General features: G+C 45.6%; 1 protein-coding gene across 1 annotated transcript; it reads right to left on the bottom strand.

Annotated features, from left to right (window-relative positions):
- Positions 1 to 15,652: 15,652 nt before the first annotated feature.
- Positions 15,653 to 16,509, bottom strand: LOC119329946. The gene is made up of 3 exons (XM_037603048.1): positions 16,411 to 16,509; positions 16,115 to 16,276; positions 15,653 to 16,015 (listed from the first exon to the last, which is right to left on the bottom strand). Exons 1-2 carry the CDS (start codon positions 16,502 to 16,504, stop codon positions 16,131 to 16,133), a joined length of 240 nt encoding a protein of 79 aa, XP_037458945.1. The 5' UTR covers positions 16,505 to 16,509; the 3' UTR covers positions 15,653 to 16,015; positions 16,115 to 16,130.
- Between the last annotated feature and the right edge of the window lie 1,130 nt (positions 16,510 to 17,639).

The following is a 17,639-nucleotide window of genomic DNA, read 5'->3' on the forward strand; positions in this document are numbered from 1 at the left end:
CGAACGAGTACAGAAGATCCTCAAGTCAACATACGAGCCCGGCAAGGGCGAGGATGCTGCTGCTGCTGCATACTCCATGAATGACATCACCACATTATGGGGCCAGGCGGCAGCCAAGAAGCGTGAGGAGAAACTGCGGAGATTCCGGCTGGCATTTGGCCGTGAGTTCCAGGAGGACATCCTTGTGTGGCACATCGCCACCCAAGTTTTCCTCCTCAGGTCCGATAAATCACTGATCCAAGGCAACACACATGCTGAGGCGACCAAGGCGCTGTCAGAGTACCTCATGTTCCTCGTTGCCGCACGCCGGCACATGCTACCGGGCCTTGTTCTCCTCAGCCTCTACGAAGTAACATTTGAGGCTCTGCGGGACAAATGGAAAACCACCGGCAGAGAGGAGAAGCTTGCTATGATCATGCATGACAAGAGGAATGAGGACACCGAGTGGGTTTCGGAGGATGATAGTAAAACACGCCTTGTCGACGACGGACTTAATATTGCCAAGGTGCTGCTCGCCGCCAATAAGTCGGAGATGCCGGAACTGTTCCAACGTGTGGGTGGACAAGCTGCCAGAAAAAAGAATTGAGTTAGCAAAACGCGGTCCAACATGTGCTTTGCAGTCCAACATGTTAGCATTCTGCACGAGTGGAGCCAAAGGTTATAAGCAACACAACACAATAAAGATTATTGGAGTCCAAAAGAAAACACAAAATTGTACACGTTTGGTAATAATGTTGCATATTATTTCCTCTGTTTGGAATTACTTGTCCAAAAAATGAATGTATCTAGATGTATTTTAGTATGAAACAATTTAACTAAAAGACCGTTTTAGTATGACCCAATTTTCTAGTGGCTTGAATTATACTCCTACTTTACACTTACAAAGATAAAGAAAGACTCCCCTACGCTCACATCCATGACTCTGGTTTTGATTTCAGCGCAGGAGAAATGGGAGGATGGCTGAACCAGATGACGCAGTTCATGGATTTATGGATGATCCGGATAGCAGTTCTTTCAAGCTTCGTTGCGCACCTTGTACTCATCCTCCTTGCCGGGATCCGTCGGCATAAAGCTTCGGGCGGGAGAGTGCTTGTTCTGTGGCTGGCGTACCAGCTGGTCAACTGGGCCGCGGCATTCGCCCTCGGCAACCTGTCCTTCGGCAGCAGGTCGCAGCAGCATCCGCAGCTGGTGGCGTTCTGGGCGCCCTTCCTCCTGCAGCATCTGGGCGGCACGGACAACATCAGCGGCTACTCCCTCGAGGACAATGTGTTGTCAGGGAGGCAAGCACTCAATGTCCTGGTGCAGGTCGGGGGTGCCATCTATGTGGTGTACAAGCACATATACCTCGGCGGCGGCGACACGGCTTTGTTTCAGGCATCTATCATCATTCTCGCTGCCGGTGTCGCCAAGTATGTGGAGAGGGTATTGGCGCTATGGAAAGGCAACTTGGGCAAGATCCGGAACTCATGCAAGAAGAAGCAACTAAGCAGATCCACTCATGTGGAAGAGGGAACTGTGCTGGATAATGAGCAAGCCCTGATGTTTGCCCACGACATGTTCCCACTCTGCCAGCGTGCAATGACTGATTCTTCTGTCAACATGGATTCACCTGACCTTGATGTAAGCAGAGACATGTTCTCTTTTGGGTGGGAGAGTATGTGCAAGGTGGTGGAGATGGAGCTCTCTCTCATGTATGACATCCTCTACACCAAGGCAGCCATGGTGCACAGCTGGGGCGGCTACTTGGTCCGGTTTATTTCGCCGCTCGCCACCGCAGTGGCATTCGTTCTGTTTTTGTTCTACAGCAAAGACGGGCAGCAGAGGAGAGCAGATGTGATCATCACCTACACCTTGCTGGCAGCTACCTTCATGCTGGCAGCTACCTTCATGCTGAACGCCTTAAGCTCTCGGAAGATGTCAAGAGGTCTGTGTTCGAACGAGTACAGAAGATCCTCAAGTCAACATACGAGCCCGGCAAGGGCGAGGATGCTGCTGCTGCTGCATACTCCATGAATGACATCACCACATTATGGGGCCAGGCGGCAGCCAAGAAGCGTGAGGAGAAACTGCGGAGATTCCGGCTGGCATTTGGCCGTGAGTTCCAGGAGGACATCCTTGTGTGGCACATCGCCACCCAAGTTTTCCTCCTCAGGTCCGATAAATCACTGATCCAAGGCAACACACATGCTGAGGCGACCAAGGCGCTGTCAGAGTACCTCATGTTCCTCGTTGCCGCACGCCGGCACATGCTACCGGGCCTTGTTCTCCTCAGCCTCTACGAAGTAACATTTGAGGCTCTGCGGGACAAATGGAAAACCACCGGCAGAGAGGAGAAGCTTGCTATGATCATGCATGACAAGAGGAATGAGGACACCGAGTGGCTTTCGGAGGATGATAGTAAAACACGCCTTGTCGACGACGGACTTAATATTGCCAGGGTGCTGCTCGCCGCCAATAAGTCGGAGATGCCGGAACTGTTCCAACGTGTGGGTGGACAAGCTGCCAGAAAAAAGAATTGAGTTAGCAAAACGCGGTCCAACATGTGCTTTGCAGTCCAACATGTTAGCATTCTGCACGAGTGGAGCCAAAGGTTATAAGCAACACAACACAATAAAGATTATTGGAGTCCAAAAGAAAACACAAAATTGTACACGTTTGGTAATAATGTTGCATATTACTTCCTCCGTTTGGAATTACTTGTCCAAAAAATGAATGTATCTAGATGTATTTTAGTATGACCCAATTTAACTAAAAGACCGTTTTAGTATGACCCAATTTTCTAGTGGCTTGAATTATACTCCTACTTTACACTTACAAAGATAAAGAAAGACTCCCCTACGCTCACATCCATGACTCTGGTTTTGATTTCAGCGCAGGAGAAATGGGAGGATGGCTGAACCAGATGACGCAGTTCATGGATTTATGGATGATCCGGATAGCAGTTCTTTCAAGCTTCGCTCCGCACCTTGTACTCATCCTCCTTGCCGGGATCCGTCGGCATAAAGCTTCAGGCGGGAGAGTGCTTGTTCTGTGGCTGGCGTACCAGCTGGTCAAATGGGCCGCGGCATTCGCCCTCGGCAACCTGTCCTTCGGCAGCAGGTCGCAGCAGCATCCGCAGCTGGTGGCGTTCTGGGCGCCCTTCCTCCTGCAGCATCTGGGCGGCCCGGACAACATCAGCGGCTACTCCCTCGAGGACAATGTGTTGTCAGGGAGGCAAGCACTCAATGTCCTGGTGCAGGTCGGGGGTGCCATCTATGTGGTGTACAAGCACATATACCTCGGCGGCGGCGACACGGCTTTGTTTCAGGCATCTATCATCATTCTCGCTGCCGGTGTCGCCAAGTATGTGGAAAGGGTATTGGCGCTATGGAAAGGCAACTTGGGCAAGATCCGGAACTCATGCAAGAAGAAGCAACTAAGCAGATCCACTCATGTGGAAGAGGGAACTGTGCTGGATAATGAGCAAGCCCTGATGTTTGCCCACGACATGTTCCCACTCTGCCAGCGTGCAATGACTGATTCTTCTGTCAACATGGATTCACCTGACCTTGATGTAAGCAGAGACATGTTCTCTTTTGGGTGGGAGAGTATGTGCAAGGTGGTGGAGATGGAGCTCTCTCACATGTATGACATCCTCTACACCAAGGCAGCCATGGTGCACAGCTGGGGCGGCTACTTGGTCCGGTTTATTTCGCCGCTCGCCACCGCAGTGGCATTCGTTCTGTTTTTGTTCTACAGCAAAGACGGGCAGCAGAGGAGAGCAGATGTGATCATCACCTACACCTTGCTGGCAGCTACCTTCATGCTGGCAGCTACCTTCATGCTGAACGCCTTAAGCTCTCGGAAGATGTCAAGAGGTCTGTGTTCGAACGAGTACAGAAGATCCTCAAGTCAACATACGAGCCCGGCAAGGGCGAGGATGCTGCTGCTGCTGCATACTCCATGAATGACATCACCACATTATGGGGCCAGGCGGCAGCCAAGAAGCGTGAGGAGAAACTGCGGAGATTCCGGCTGGCATTTGGCCGTGAGTTCCAGGAGGACATCCTTGTGTGGCACATCGCCACCCAGGTTTTCCTCCTCAGGTCCGATAAATCACTGATCCAAGGCAACACACATGCTGAGGCAACCAAGGCGCTGTCAGAGTACCTCATGTTCCTCGTTGCCGCACGCCGGCACATGCTACCGGGCCTTGTTCTCCTCAGCCTCTACGAAGTAACATTTGAGGCTCTGCGGGACAAATGGAAAACCACCGGCAGAGAGGAGAAGCTTGCTATGATCATGCATGACAAGAGGAATGAGGACACCGAGTGGCTTTCGGAGGATGATAGTAAAACACGCCTTGTCGACGACGGACTTAATATTGCAGGGTGCTGCTCGCCGCCAATAAGTCGGAGATGCCGGAACTGTTCCAACGTGTGGGTGGACAAGCTGCCAGAAAAAAGAATTGAGTTAGCAAAACGCGGTCCAACATGTGCTTTGCAGTCCAACATGTTAGCATTCTGCACGAGTGGAGCCAAAGGTTATAAGCAACACAACACAATAAAGATTATTGGAGTCCAAAAGAAAACACAAAATTGTACACGTTTGGTAATAATGTTGCATATTATTTCCTCCGTTTGGAATTACTTGTCCAAAAAATGAATGTATCTAGATGTATTTTAGTATGACCCAATTTAACTAAAAGACCGTTTTAGTATGACCCAATTTTCTAGTGGCTTGAATTATACTCCTACTTTACACTTACAAAGATAAAGAAAGACTCCCCTACGCTCACATCCATGACTCTGGTTTTGATTTCAGCGCAGGAGAAATGGGAGGATGGCTGAACCAGATGACGCAGTTCATGGATTTATGGATGATCCGGATAGCAGTTCTTTCAAGCTTCGCTGCGCACCTTGTACTCATCCTCCTTGCCGGGATCAGTCGGCATAAAGCTTCAGGCGGGAGAGTGCTTGTTCTGTGGCTGGCGTACCAGCTGGTCAACTGGGCCGCGGCATTCGCCCTCGGCAACCTGTCCTTCGGCAGCAGGTCGCAGCAGCATCCGCAGCTGGTGGCGTTCTGGGCGCCCTTCCTCCTGCAGCATCTGGGCGGCCCGGACAACATCAGCGGCTACTCCCTCGAGGACAATGTGTTGTCAGGGAGGCAAGCACTCAATGTCCTGGTGCAGGTCGGGGGTGCCATCTATGTGGTGTACAAGCACATATACCTCGGCGGCGGCGACACGGCTTTGTTTCAGGCATCTATCATCATTCTCGCTGCCGGTGTCGCCAAGTATGTGGAGAGGGTATTGGCGCTATGGAAAGGCAACTTGGGCAAGATCCGGAACTCATGCAAGAAGAAGCAACTAAGCAGATCCACTCATGTGGAAGAGGGAACTGTGCTGGATAATGAGCAAGCCCTGATGTTTGCCCACGACATGTTCCCACTCTGCCAGCGTGCAATGACTGATTCTTCTGTCAACATGGATTCACCTGACCTTGATGTAAGCAGAGACATGTTCTCTTTTGGGTGGGAGAGTATGTGCAAGGTGGTGGAGATGGAGCTCTCTCACATGTATGACATCCTCTACACCAAGGCAGCCATGGTGCACAGCTGGGGCGGCTACTTGGTCCGGTTTATTTCGCCGCTCGCCACCGCAGTGGCATTCGTTCTGTTTTTGTTCTACAGCAAAGACGGGCAGCAGAGGAGAGCAGATGTGATCATCACCTACACCTTGCTGGCAGCTACCTTCATGCTGGCAGCTACCTTCATGCTGAACGCCTTAAGCTCTCGGAAGATGTCAAGAGGTCTGTGTTCAAACGAGTACAGAAGATCCTCAAGTCAACATACGAGCCCGACAAGGGCGAGGATGCTGCTGCTGCTGCATACTCCATGAATGACATCACCACATTATGGGGCCAGGCGGCAGCCAAGAAGCGTGAAGAGAAACTGCGGAGATTCCGGCTGGCATTTGGCCGTGAGTTCCAGGAGGACATCCTTGTGTGGCACATCGCCACCCAAGTTTTCCTCCTCAGGTCCGATAAATCACTGATCCAAGGCAACACACATGCTGAGGCGACCAAGGCGCTGTCAGAGTACCTCATGTTCCTCGTTGCCGCACGCCGGCACATGCTACCGGCACCGGGCCTTGTTCTCCTCAGCCTCTACGAAGTAACATTTGAGGCTCTGCGGGACAAATGGAAAACCACCGGCAGAGAGGAGAAGCTTGCTATGATCATGCATGACAAGAGGAATGAGGACACCGGGTGGGTTTCGGAGGATGATAGTAAAACACGCCTTGTCGACGACGGACTTAATATTGCGAGGGTGCTGCTCGCCGCCAATAAGTCGGAGATGCCGGAACTGTTCCAACGTGTGGGTGGACAAGCTGCTGTATGCGGGCACCCGATGCAGCCGGGAATCCCATGCCAAGCAGCTTGGCCGTGGCGGTGAGCTCACGACCATCCTCTGGATTTTGGCAGAACATGCTGGCCAGTTTCAGATCGGTCAGTGCGGGCCAGACCATAGGCCACGGCTACCTCGGCCCCCCATGTATCCTCCGCCGTGCCTCAGACCAAAGTGTCAGACAAAGTGTGCGTCACCGCCGCCGCCGCCCAAATCTTGGTCGTCGCCCATGGATCCCCAAGAGGAACCCAAAGAGGAACCTTATCTGCCAATGCCGCCACCGAAACTTTGTCCGCCGCCCATTGAACCCGAAGTGGAACCTTATCCACCGCCGGAGAAACCTTGTTCGCCGCCCATGGAACCTGAACATGAACCTTATCCACCATCGGAACCCTTGCCGTCCGAAGTCGTCGAACCAACGCCGCCGATTACTATAAGGTATGCTACGCTGTATCCAGTGGACTGATCGATATCCATCATCTGGTGACCGTATATCTATCCACATATTAGTACTCTCTATCCCCGGTCATTACAATCGGCTGCGATGAGGCTATAATAATATAGTCGAGATTTTGAAGACACCGTATGCTGTAATATGGCAGTACCACATATACAAGTCACCTCCCGATTTGCTTGTACCACCTTGTGACGATATGGTTGATGATGTAATGTAACCATTCTGTCTAGCTAATAATTAAAATTAATCCACGTTGGGCTACAAAAGAGAGAAGCCATGGTGTGTATTCTATTCATGCTCTTCAGGAATACTACTACGTATATATTTTGTAGCAAGCTTGTCTCTGTAGAGCTTGTTCTCTTTTGCGATAAAACAAACAAAAGCTTATGCTGGATCAGGAGGGAATAGAAGAACTAAGCTTCCAAATTATAAGGCCATCCAGCTTTCATGTCTTCCAGCCAACTGAATGACTGATGTTTAAAACTATCAGGACAACGTTTCTAGTACAACATACACAAGATGAAAGGGTGAAAAGGAGTACCATCCTGCATTCTGTTGTCGTGCTATGCATTCTTCGGGCATCACATTGACTAGATACGACAACCTCGATATCTCTACCTCCTGAAGGAGGACGCAATGAGCCGAACTTGGCTTGGGATTTACACAAGTGGTTACGAACTTCACTCTAAAGCCCATCTACAAGATATGAGACGATCGGACACCGACCATTTACAACAACTAATCCCTTCGACGTAGCAGCCGTCAGCCCATCACCGCTGACAGTTTTTTTCCCGACTCATAAGCACACTATGGACAACGCGCTGCGCCACCAGGCTGTGCGTAATTTGGAGAGTTAATTACACAAAACTATCACATTGGAAGCTAGGTTTGCAGAAAACCATCACTCCATGATTTCGTAGCAAAAAACATGTCTATGGCTAATAACCTAGCAAATAACACTGAATGGGCGGCTTAGATCATTTTGTTGACTTTTCTGACATAAGGGCTTGTTGGGTAGGGAGATGTGGCCTAAAAAGTTGCCCCGTAGGCGTCTCTCTCTCTCTCTCTCTCTCTCTCTCTCTCTCTCTCTCTCTCTCTCTCTCTCTCTCTCTCTCTCTCTCTCCTGCCCTTAACACCGCTCACCGCCATTGCAGGAGCTTAGCTTGCTACCAGTGAGCTCCAGCCGCCGCCCCAAGCTTTTTTTTAGACAAAGAGAGGGGAGAAATAGAGATAGAAGAAGATATAGTAGACTAGTCAACACGTCCATGTGGCAAATAATTTTGCCAAGATAGCTCTGATGACCTGGTCCCACCTGTCATAAACGCGCTTAAAACACCTAAGCTACCGATCAGTGTTATTTGCTAGGTCATTAGCCATAGACATGTAGTCTGGTAATTTTTTGCACACCTAGCCCTCAGTGTAGCGATTTTGTGCAATTAACTCGTAATTTGGACTCCATGTCAGATACTTCATCTGTGAAATCCTTTCAGATTATAGCAATATGAGCAAATTAAAGTGCAGTGGCCATACGCCCGATCATAACAAAAAGAGGTGGATGTTCATAGTTTTTACATGCACTCGACCAAAAAAGTTTCAGTAGTCCAGCAATCTATGCAAAAAAGGTATTTTTGCCCTCCCAGACCGGTTGTCCATGCCTCCTCGCTCACTATATCGCTGGCTCCTCCGCATCAGTTGCCTCTTGCTCAGCCGCCAAGTGCTTCATCATCCTAACACAGACGGTGTGCCTGGTCATTGCCGCATCGCGATCCAACTCGTCCATCTTCACGATTAACATTTTGGTATCCTCCAAAGGGGCCGCGAGCTCAACCTCCTCTCTCCGAGCTTGGTTTTCTTCTCTTCGAGGTTGGTTTTATGAGTCGAACAAATCAAAGTTTGTGTACAAGGCATCATGGCAAACAACATTCTTGCTAGCTAGTTTGGTCAGTAACATGTGTATCTAGGACAACTGCTGAGTCAACACAATTGTGTTCGAATAACATCAAAGCTGCAGAAGTACATGTGAAGGCTTGAACCAAGATGCATTCTAGAACATGTGGAGTACTTGTGAAAATGATAGGAAGATGTATTGTACAATGTGAAGAATCGATAAAAGCTTATGTTGATGAATTGTACATTCTGATGGCTCATTAGCTAAAGTTGAAATCAACATTTTAAAGCTTAGCCTCCATTCCAAAAGAGATGAATCGATGAAATCAACATTTCAAAGATTAGTTTCAAAAGCCAATGATGTGCATGCTTGACCAAGTTTTTAGAAAACAAATATCAATATCTACAATACCAAATTTGTATCATTAGATCCAACATGAAACGTATTTTCATATTTAATTTAATTTATATTGTGCATGTTAGTATTTTATTATATAATATTGATCAAATATAAATAAGTTTGACTTGCATGAAAATTGTTGCACCTTATAGAATGAAGGGAGTAGTAACATGAATGCACTGCTGGAACTAATTGAAGTTGCATATAGTCGATGAACACATTATACAATCCACACAAAGTGCAAACAAAATACTATATGATATCATATTGACAAACAATTAATGTATGGCATGGGCTCAATATGATAAATAATATAGTACAAGATACAACAACTGTCAACCATACACATGTACTATATGCACCGTTCCTACTGGCAACAAATGGAAACAAATAATAGAACACGGAGGTGGATCACGAAGATATACCCAATAACTTACACACATGATGTATGATAAATAGTAGCAAGTTCTTCCATGCGTGCATGAAATCTATGGAAATGAATGGCAAGCCAACCCCTCCGATTGTTGTACTATTTGTCTATAAATAGGTATCATAAACTCCATCGTTCATTCACCCATGGAGAACATTCAACAAACTTCTAGTCCCACATAAAATTCTGAAAATAGTAATTCTTAGAAATATGAGACGTCGGGAAAGTTTTACGTTGTGGCACATGGCTTGATAGAGCTAATTTTTTTGAAGTCTCGAGGAGAACCTCAAGACGATGTACTGGAGCTCTTTTTCAATCAATGTGACCTGAAATACGGTGTTGGCGCTATTATTTGATTGGCTCCACTTTACAAAATATGCTCCAATTCTCTATGATTTAGAGAAAATTGGAGGTTAACACGCGCTTCGTTGTGCCATTCTTTACTCGTGCAATTGTCTTTCATCTTTAGCAGGTTACTATGATCAGTTTTTTTTCTATGTTGACTTGGGTGTTAAGTATGTTCTGGTGATGTTTCTTTATCGTATATCGTGATGGGGCGCTGCTAGAGATGATACTTATTATAATAGGAGAGTGGGGTTGTCTGGCGTGTGGTTGTGGTGTCCTTACACATTCTAGCTTTGGTGTGAGCTCTATTCTAGCTTTGGTGTGGTAGTGGGCCGGCCCATGAAGCTCCCGCTCGCTACGCTCAACTCGCTCATTTAGAGAGAGAAAATCCGCCCCACTTCACTTCTATATCTAATAAAAAGATGTCTAACTTTTATTTGAAAAATTTATTAAATCAAAATATGTTCATATATTTTTTAAAATCTTGGATTTTTAAAGAAAAAGAAAACATAAAGCCTTAACCAAGGATACACAGCCTTGCAGGCGGCACCCCATCGACCCTAGAGCCCGAGGCTCCAAAACTAGGAAGTTTCTAAAAAATGTTCACAAATTTAAATAAATATCCATGAATTAAATGTGAAAAAGATATCAGAGAAAAGAGAAGAAAACCCCAACGAAGGGCCTCCAACGACCCCACATCCGTCGACGCACCATGAACCTCCAAATCTAGGGAGCATTGTATTTTAGTAGATACTCCCTCTGTCCCAAAATATAAAAATGTTTTTAACACTACACTAGTGTTAAAAATGTTCTTATATTATGGGACGAAGGGAGTAGATCTTACACTATATGTAATGAAAATGTAATCCTTGACAAATGGAAAATGCAAAATCCATACGCCGTAATGAAAATCTAGAGTAGGATTGAAATCCATTGGTTGCTTAGAGTCATGTAGTATCCACGTCTTTATGTGATGGATATATCCCACAAGTATTAACACTACATGACCAGCTTTCAGTATACCATTGAGTTGAAATACACGTTGGGTGCTCAGGCTCGCGTAGGATCATAGTCTTGTTTCTTAGCACTGAAACAATATCCAACATTTGGCAATCATTCTTGCTGCATTCTTTTGTACGCATATTTGATAGCAGTGCAGTGCTGAATGCCGATGCACCCCTCATCCTTTCTGCCGAGTGACACATGGTCCATAGTGATCCTTCTTTCCCTCTTTCAAAGTTGCCAAAGGTTCGGAATGGAAGATTTGCAAATTAAAAAGTTTCCAAATGCGTGTGATGAACACCTACAGCACATACGGTTCGTCGGCCAAATATGTGTGCGATGAATGCCAACAACACACACATTTCTAATGCGACGGGCGTGCGATGAACACTTACGTGCACATGTTTCATTGAGGACTAACGTGTGTGGTGAACAACAACAACACACCAGTTTCTACCACGGAACATGTGCAATTAACCCCTACCGCTCCCACGTTTCGTCCACGGCAAACATGGGCGATTAACCCCTACCACACACACATTTCATTTACGTCACGTGTGTGATGGTGGATGCATCGAAAAGGGTGTGTTGTTGAAGAGCATGTGTGATAGGTACCCTTATCTCACACGCTCAGATAGGAGAAAACATGTGCAACAAGAGTAGCACCGCACACATTTTGCATATCCTAAACATGTGTGATGGATGATGCATCGCAAATGGTGTGGTGGAGTAAAGTGTGTGATAGTTATGTCATTGCACATTCTCAATCCTTATGAATCGTCACATAGCAAACATTGCGCCACAGTGCAACTTGTGTGATAGGCATGTCATTCCACACGATGTCCACGGGGGAGACGTTTGGGATGTTGGATGTATTGCAAACGAATACATGAGGGGTCACCTGTGCTGGGATAACGCATACGATTGCTTTTTGCCAAAACGTCTCCATCCTTGGACCCTACTGAACACGATTGTCATGTATCGTGTGTGATGGACCCCCCCCCCTCCCTATCGCACACCTTCGCAAGGCGACGGTTCATGACCACATTAGCGAAACGGGGTTTTAAGTGTGTGCGATAGGCTTAACTGCGTTAGTGGATCTTGCTAGGGAGATTACGAATATCCTTGGTAGGTACATAGTTTCATCATCATTTGTAGTGTTTACCAGGACATTGTTTATACTCTTGAAGTTATCTCTTGTTATTTCTGAGTCCTGAGAATGAAAAATAACCGCCTTCCCATAAACTAAGAAAGGTTTAGGTGTATGTCTGAAAACCAACTACTGTTTATCATTGTAACATTACTGAGGCAAATACTAGCATACTTTTGAAGAGTGCTCAAGAAATAAGGGTGAGAATATTGACCGTGTTTGCTTTTCTAAACCACTTCAAGAAATTGTATGTTAATTGCTCATCATATTTCTGATGAAAGTATGTATGTACTATTTACTTGTGTCTAGCATCACCATTTCAGCATGTACATAGACAAATCTGTATGGGTTAATTAATATCGTCGACTATGCCATTTAGCTACGAATTAATGCTTTTATGTGCAACTACTACGTCGCATCCCTGCGATCTGCAAAGGAAACAATCATTTTATCGATTTAATACATACTATAGAGTAGAACAAATCGAAGTCTGTGAATATGTCATCATGGCAAACAACATTCTTGCTAGCTAGTTTGGTTAGTAGCATGTGTATCTAGGACAATTGCTAAGTCAACACAATCGTGTTTGAATAACATCAAAGTTGTAGAAGTACGTGTGAAGGCCTGAACCAACATGCATTCTTGAACATGTGAATACTTGTGAAAATGACAGGAAGATGTATTGTATAATGTGAAGAAACGATAAAAGCTCCTTTTGATGAATTGTACATTCTGATAGCTCATTAGCTAAAGTTGAAATCAACATTTCAAAACTTAGCCTCCATTCCAAATGAGATGAATCGATAAAATTGACATTTCAAAGATTAGTTTTTTCAAAAGCCAATGATGTGCATGTTTGACCAAGCTTTTGGAAAACAAATATCAATATCTACAGTACCAATATTAATTTATTTAATATTGGATATGTTGATATTTTATTATATAATCTTGGTCAAATATAAATAAGTTTGACTTGCATGAAAATTGATGCACCTTATATTCTGGAATGGAGGGAGTAGTAACATGAACGCACTACTGGAACTAATTGAAGTTGCATGTAGTCGATGAACACATTTACAGTCCACACAAAGTGAAAAAAACTATATGAAATCATCTTTACAAACAATTAATGTATGGCATGGGCTCAATATGATGAATAATATAGTACAAGATACAACAACTGTCAACTATACACATGTACTATATGCACCGTTCCTACTGGCAACAAATGAAAATAAATCATAAAACACGGAGGAGGATCACGAAGATATACCCAATAACTTACGCACATGATGCACAATAAATACTAGCAAGTTCTTCCATGAATGCATGGAATCTATGAAAATGAATGGCAAGCCAACCCCTCCGGTTGTGCTACTGTTTGTATATAAATAGGCATCATAAACTCCATCGTTCATTCACCAATGGAGAACATTCAAGGAACTTCTAGTCTCGCATAAAATTCTTGAAAATAGTAATTCTTAGAAATATGAGACGTCAGGAAAGTTTTACGTTGTGGCGCATGGTTTCACAAAGTTAATTTTTTGGAAGTCTCAGGGAAAACCACAAGGTGATGTACTGCACCTCTTTTTCAATCAACGCGACCTGAAATACGATGTTGGCGCTATTATTTGATTGGCTCCACCTTACAAAATATGGTCCAATTCTCTATCATTTAGAGAAAACTGGAGGTTAACACATGCTTCGCTGCTCCATTCTTTACTCGTGGGATTGTCTTTTATCTCTAGCAGGTTATTGTGATCGGTTGTTTTGTTTTTGTTTTTTCTACGTTGACTTGGGTTTTAAGCATGTTTTGGTGGTGTTCTTTTATTTGTATATCGTGATGGGGCGCTGCTAGAGATGATACTTATTCTAATAGGAGAGTGAGGTTGTTTGGCGTGTGGTTGTGGTGTCCTTACACATTCCAGCTTTGCTGCGAGTTCTATTCTACATTGAAACCATGGAATTGCTATCATAACATTCACATGGGCCGGCCGACGAAGCTCCCGCTTGCCACGCTCGGATCCCTGCTGAACTCGCTCATTTAGCAACCAAAAAAAATCCTGCTTGCCTAAAAGACGGCTATCTTTTATTTGAATTTTTTTATTAAATGAAAATATGTTCATAGATTTTTAAAAATCTTGGATTTTTAAAGAAAAGGCAAACATGAAGCCTTTACCAATGATACACAGCCTTGCAGGCGGCACCCCATCGACCCTAGAGCCTAACACACCATGAGGCTCCAAATCTAGGAAGTTTCTAAAATGTTCACAAATTTAAATAAATATCCATGAATTAAATGTGAAAAGAGTTAAAAGAGAGCCCTCGACACACCATGAACCTCCAAATCTAGGGAGCATTATATTTTCATAGATAGATGTTACTCTATATGTAATGAAAATGTAATCCTTGACATATGGAAAATGCAAAATCCATATGCCGTAATAAAAATCTACAGTAGGATTGAAATCCTACGGGTGCGTTTGGTTTGCAGGATAGGCTAGGGTGGTTGTGGGTATCCCCAACCGACCGGCTAGGGATAGCCTATTTTTCTGTTTGGTTGTTTTGGTGAGGTTAGCCACTATTTTGTTTGGTTTCAAGGATGAAAGGTTATTGGGGATAGCTATTGTGAGTGTTTGGTTTGAGTGATGTATGGCGGACGAAATGTTTCATGAATTGAAGTAAACTGTGAAACCATATTTCTAGAAAACAGATTAACAACAAACAATTAGTAATACACACTTCAATATTACATAGAAGAGCCAGTCCATATAGTACATAGTTCTTCCATGTACAATAGAAGAATTCTTCAATAATACAGCTCAAAGTATACTTCTCCGATGTGTTTTGAAACGAGCCCCGGAAGAACCATTGTGTGCACAAAGACTGAAACGAAATCAGGGGCACAATGTTCAGAGTTCAGAAAACTAGCACATGATTCAAATATAATTGATTTATGCACAGCAGCTTCCGCCGGTCGTGCACGCCCTCAGGCGCCTACCCCTCGCCGCCTTGTACGCCTACGACCACGATCGCGCAGCTTCCGCCGTCGTGCGTGCCCTCAAGCGCCTCCCCCTTCCCCGTCCCTCGAATATGGCACGTCCCCGTCCTGCCCCGCACAACCCCATATCGCAGCCCCTGCCACCAGAGAGAGAGAGAGAGAGAGAGAGAGAGAGAGAGAGAGAGAGAGAGCTATCCAGTAAACCAAACACACCCGTAGTATCCAAGTTTTTATGTGATGGATATCCCGCAAGTAATTAACACTACATGACCAGCTTTCAGTGATTCCTCTTCGTTTGTTCTTGAGAGGCCTCTCTTGTCTGTCTTCAGTGATGCTAATCATAGCTTGCATTGGTGATTCTTTTGTTAATGATTTGGTGGAAAATTATAAGATTTTCATTCATAAAAGCATAATAGAGCCTGGATTGCAAAACATAAAATAAAACTGGCAGTTCTTTTTTTTAAGACAAGAAGGCTCAGCCGTTGAAAGAGGGAAAGAAGGATCACTATGGACCATGTGTCACTCGGCAGTGCATCAGCATTCAGCACTGCGCTGCTATCAAATATGCGTACAAAAGAATGCAGCTAGAATGATTGCCAAATGTTGGATATTATTTCAGTGCTAAGAAACAAGACTATGATCAGAGGCCATCTGGATCCTAGCCTGGAGTTAGGAAAAGGGTCTGAATTTGCAAGCCACATACTCCGATGCACTGACAAGCACAAATTGAAAATAAACATATGTTTGTGCAAACGAAAGATGACAGAAAGTCCAAAGCAAATATGCTTCAGGTTCTCTTCTGTTCTTCAGAAGAAATATAACCACGGTGCCCTACACAATAGTGTTGTTTTAATTATTGAGACAGACAAAATAGCCTCGAGAGTACAGCCAGCACATATATGTAGATTTAGCAACAGGCATCGCCATCAGGGTAAAGGTTCCAACCGACAGCAAACCTGAAACCAACGCATGGAAGATCTAGAATCAGTGCCATGAAAAATGGTGCGGAGACGAGGTTTAGCGGGCAGTGAGTTTAGTCTAGATGGCTGCTCTACCTCGAGGTCTTGGGCCTCAGGGGTTGAGGTCCTTAACGATGAAGTTCTGGCGACTGATGGGGTTCATGATGACCGGCGGCCCAGCGACGCGGGGCCAGGCCTGGAACCTCTGCTCCGTCGCCTTCAACCACTCCTTGTCGGAGACAGTCCCTGGGATGGTGCCTGATCAAGGAGTAACAGCATGGTAAGAATAATTAACACAAATGGAAATGGTTTTTGAACACTTTTTTTTAGCACCAAGAGTGTAATGCTGACTATGCTGTGAATTCACAACAGAGACAGGACACACTACATACCACCGAAGATCTTCTTCTGAGAAACGATGTAGTCGCAGGCGTACGAGATGACACAGGAGCCGACGAGGCCGGCGACGATGTACTTGCCAGCCATTGGAGCTGCACAGTTGAGTACACAGAAAGTGAGCAAGAGAGAGCAGGAAGCTTGTACAGATTGTTCAAGGTTGAAACCATCAAAGTTGCCAAGCCTGGAATGAAATATTTGCAAATAATGAGAAGGTTCTACCAACTACATCCTTCAGTAGGCCCTTCAGGCTTGAGATGACCAAAGTGATGTTTTACCATAGTCGTACCGTGTACATAATGAGGCAAAGCTGTTATCTGTTAATATACTTCTTACATAAAAGCTTTTATCGTTCATTAAGAGAAACAGAACCCAGATGCAAACAATCCTCAAGCCACTTGGGAAGTTATCTTACTCTCCGTAACCCGAATGAGTTACTGATAACACAGAAATGTGACCTAACCTAAAACTAGGCTCATTCGGTTGCAGGACTGAGGCACTTGCAGAAAACATGGTACACCAAGCAAACAAACTAGCAACACATGGCTACCTGCTCGCTTTTCTCATTGTAACAAGCGAAAATGAGAGGCACTTCTACTATCGCAGATACAGGATTCACTTGAGAGCAGTTTATAGCAAGACCCAAATACGCAGCACTCAGCACTTGAGCCCGGCTGAGAAAACCAACCTAGGGAGAAGAGAAACATCTCACCCTTATCTATCAATTGGAAACTAGCACGCTGCTCTGCTCGGGTCAAGATTCATCAACCGTGGCCCTCATACAGCAAGAGCAACGCACCAATCTAAACTTCCTTGACAAAAGTCAAGACACCAGTATGCCTCATCTCTCCCCACCCTGGGGCACGCGCTAGGCGAATCCTACTCTGGATCTGCTGTTGCCGAGCCAGAAAGAAACTCGAGCGCAAGCAGCAGCTCGCGGCGCGACCTACAACTGCAGCACGGGGCGCACACACGCACGCCGCGAGCCTTTTGCCCGCCGACGGGAAGCCGGCGCGCGCGATCCAGACGGGGTCTCCCTCCGCGAGAGCAAAACCTAAGCTGGCCTCCCGACTCCCGGAGCTCCTAATCCCCGAGATCCAGCTCGCCGAAGCTAAGGACGGGAGGAAAAAACAGGGACGCTGCTGCCAGATCCAGAGCGGGGAAGCAAAGCAAGCAGCTTGATGCTGCGGATTCGGCGCGCGCGGGCAGGTAAGGACGGAGCTGG

This window comes from Triticum dicoccoides, chromosome 7A, assembly GCF_002162155.2.
Source record: "Triticum dicoccoides isolate Atlit2015 ecotype Zavitan chromosome 7A, WEW_v2.0, whole genome shotgun sequence".
In the NCBI taxonomy this organism is placed as follows: domain Eukaryota; kingdom Viridiplantae; phylum Streptophyta; class Magnoliopsida; order Poales; family Poaceae; genus Triticum; species Triticum dicoccoides.

What these genes read in the sequence shown, in the direction of transcription:
- LOC119329946 (XM_037603048.1), bottom strand. Translation starts at nt 16,504, where the DNA reads ATGGCTGGCAAGTACATCGTCGCCGGCCTCGTCGGCTCCTGTGTCATC. An exon ending in TCAGAAGAAGATCTTCGGTG is followed by an intron (nt 16,277 to 16,410) that starts GTATGTAGTGTG and finishes CTCCTTGATCAG; the next exon opens with GCACCATCCCAGGGACTGTC.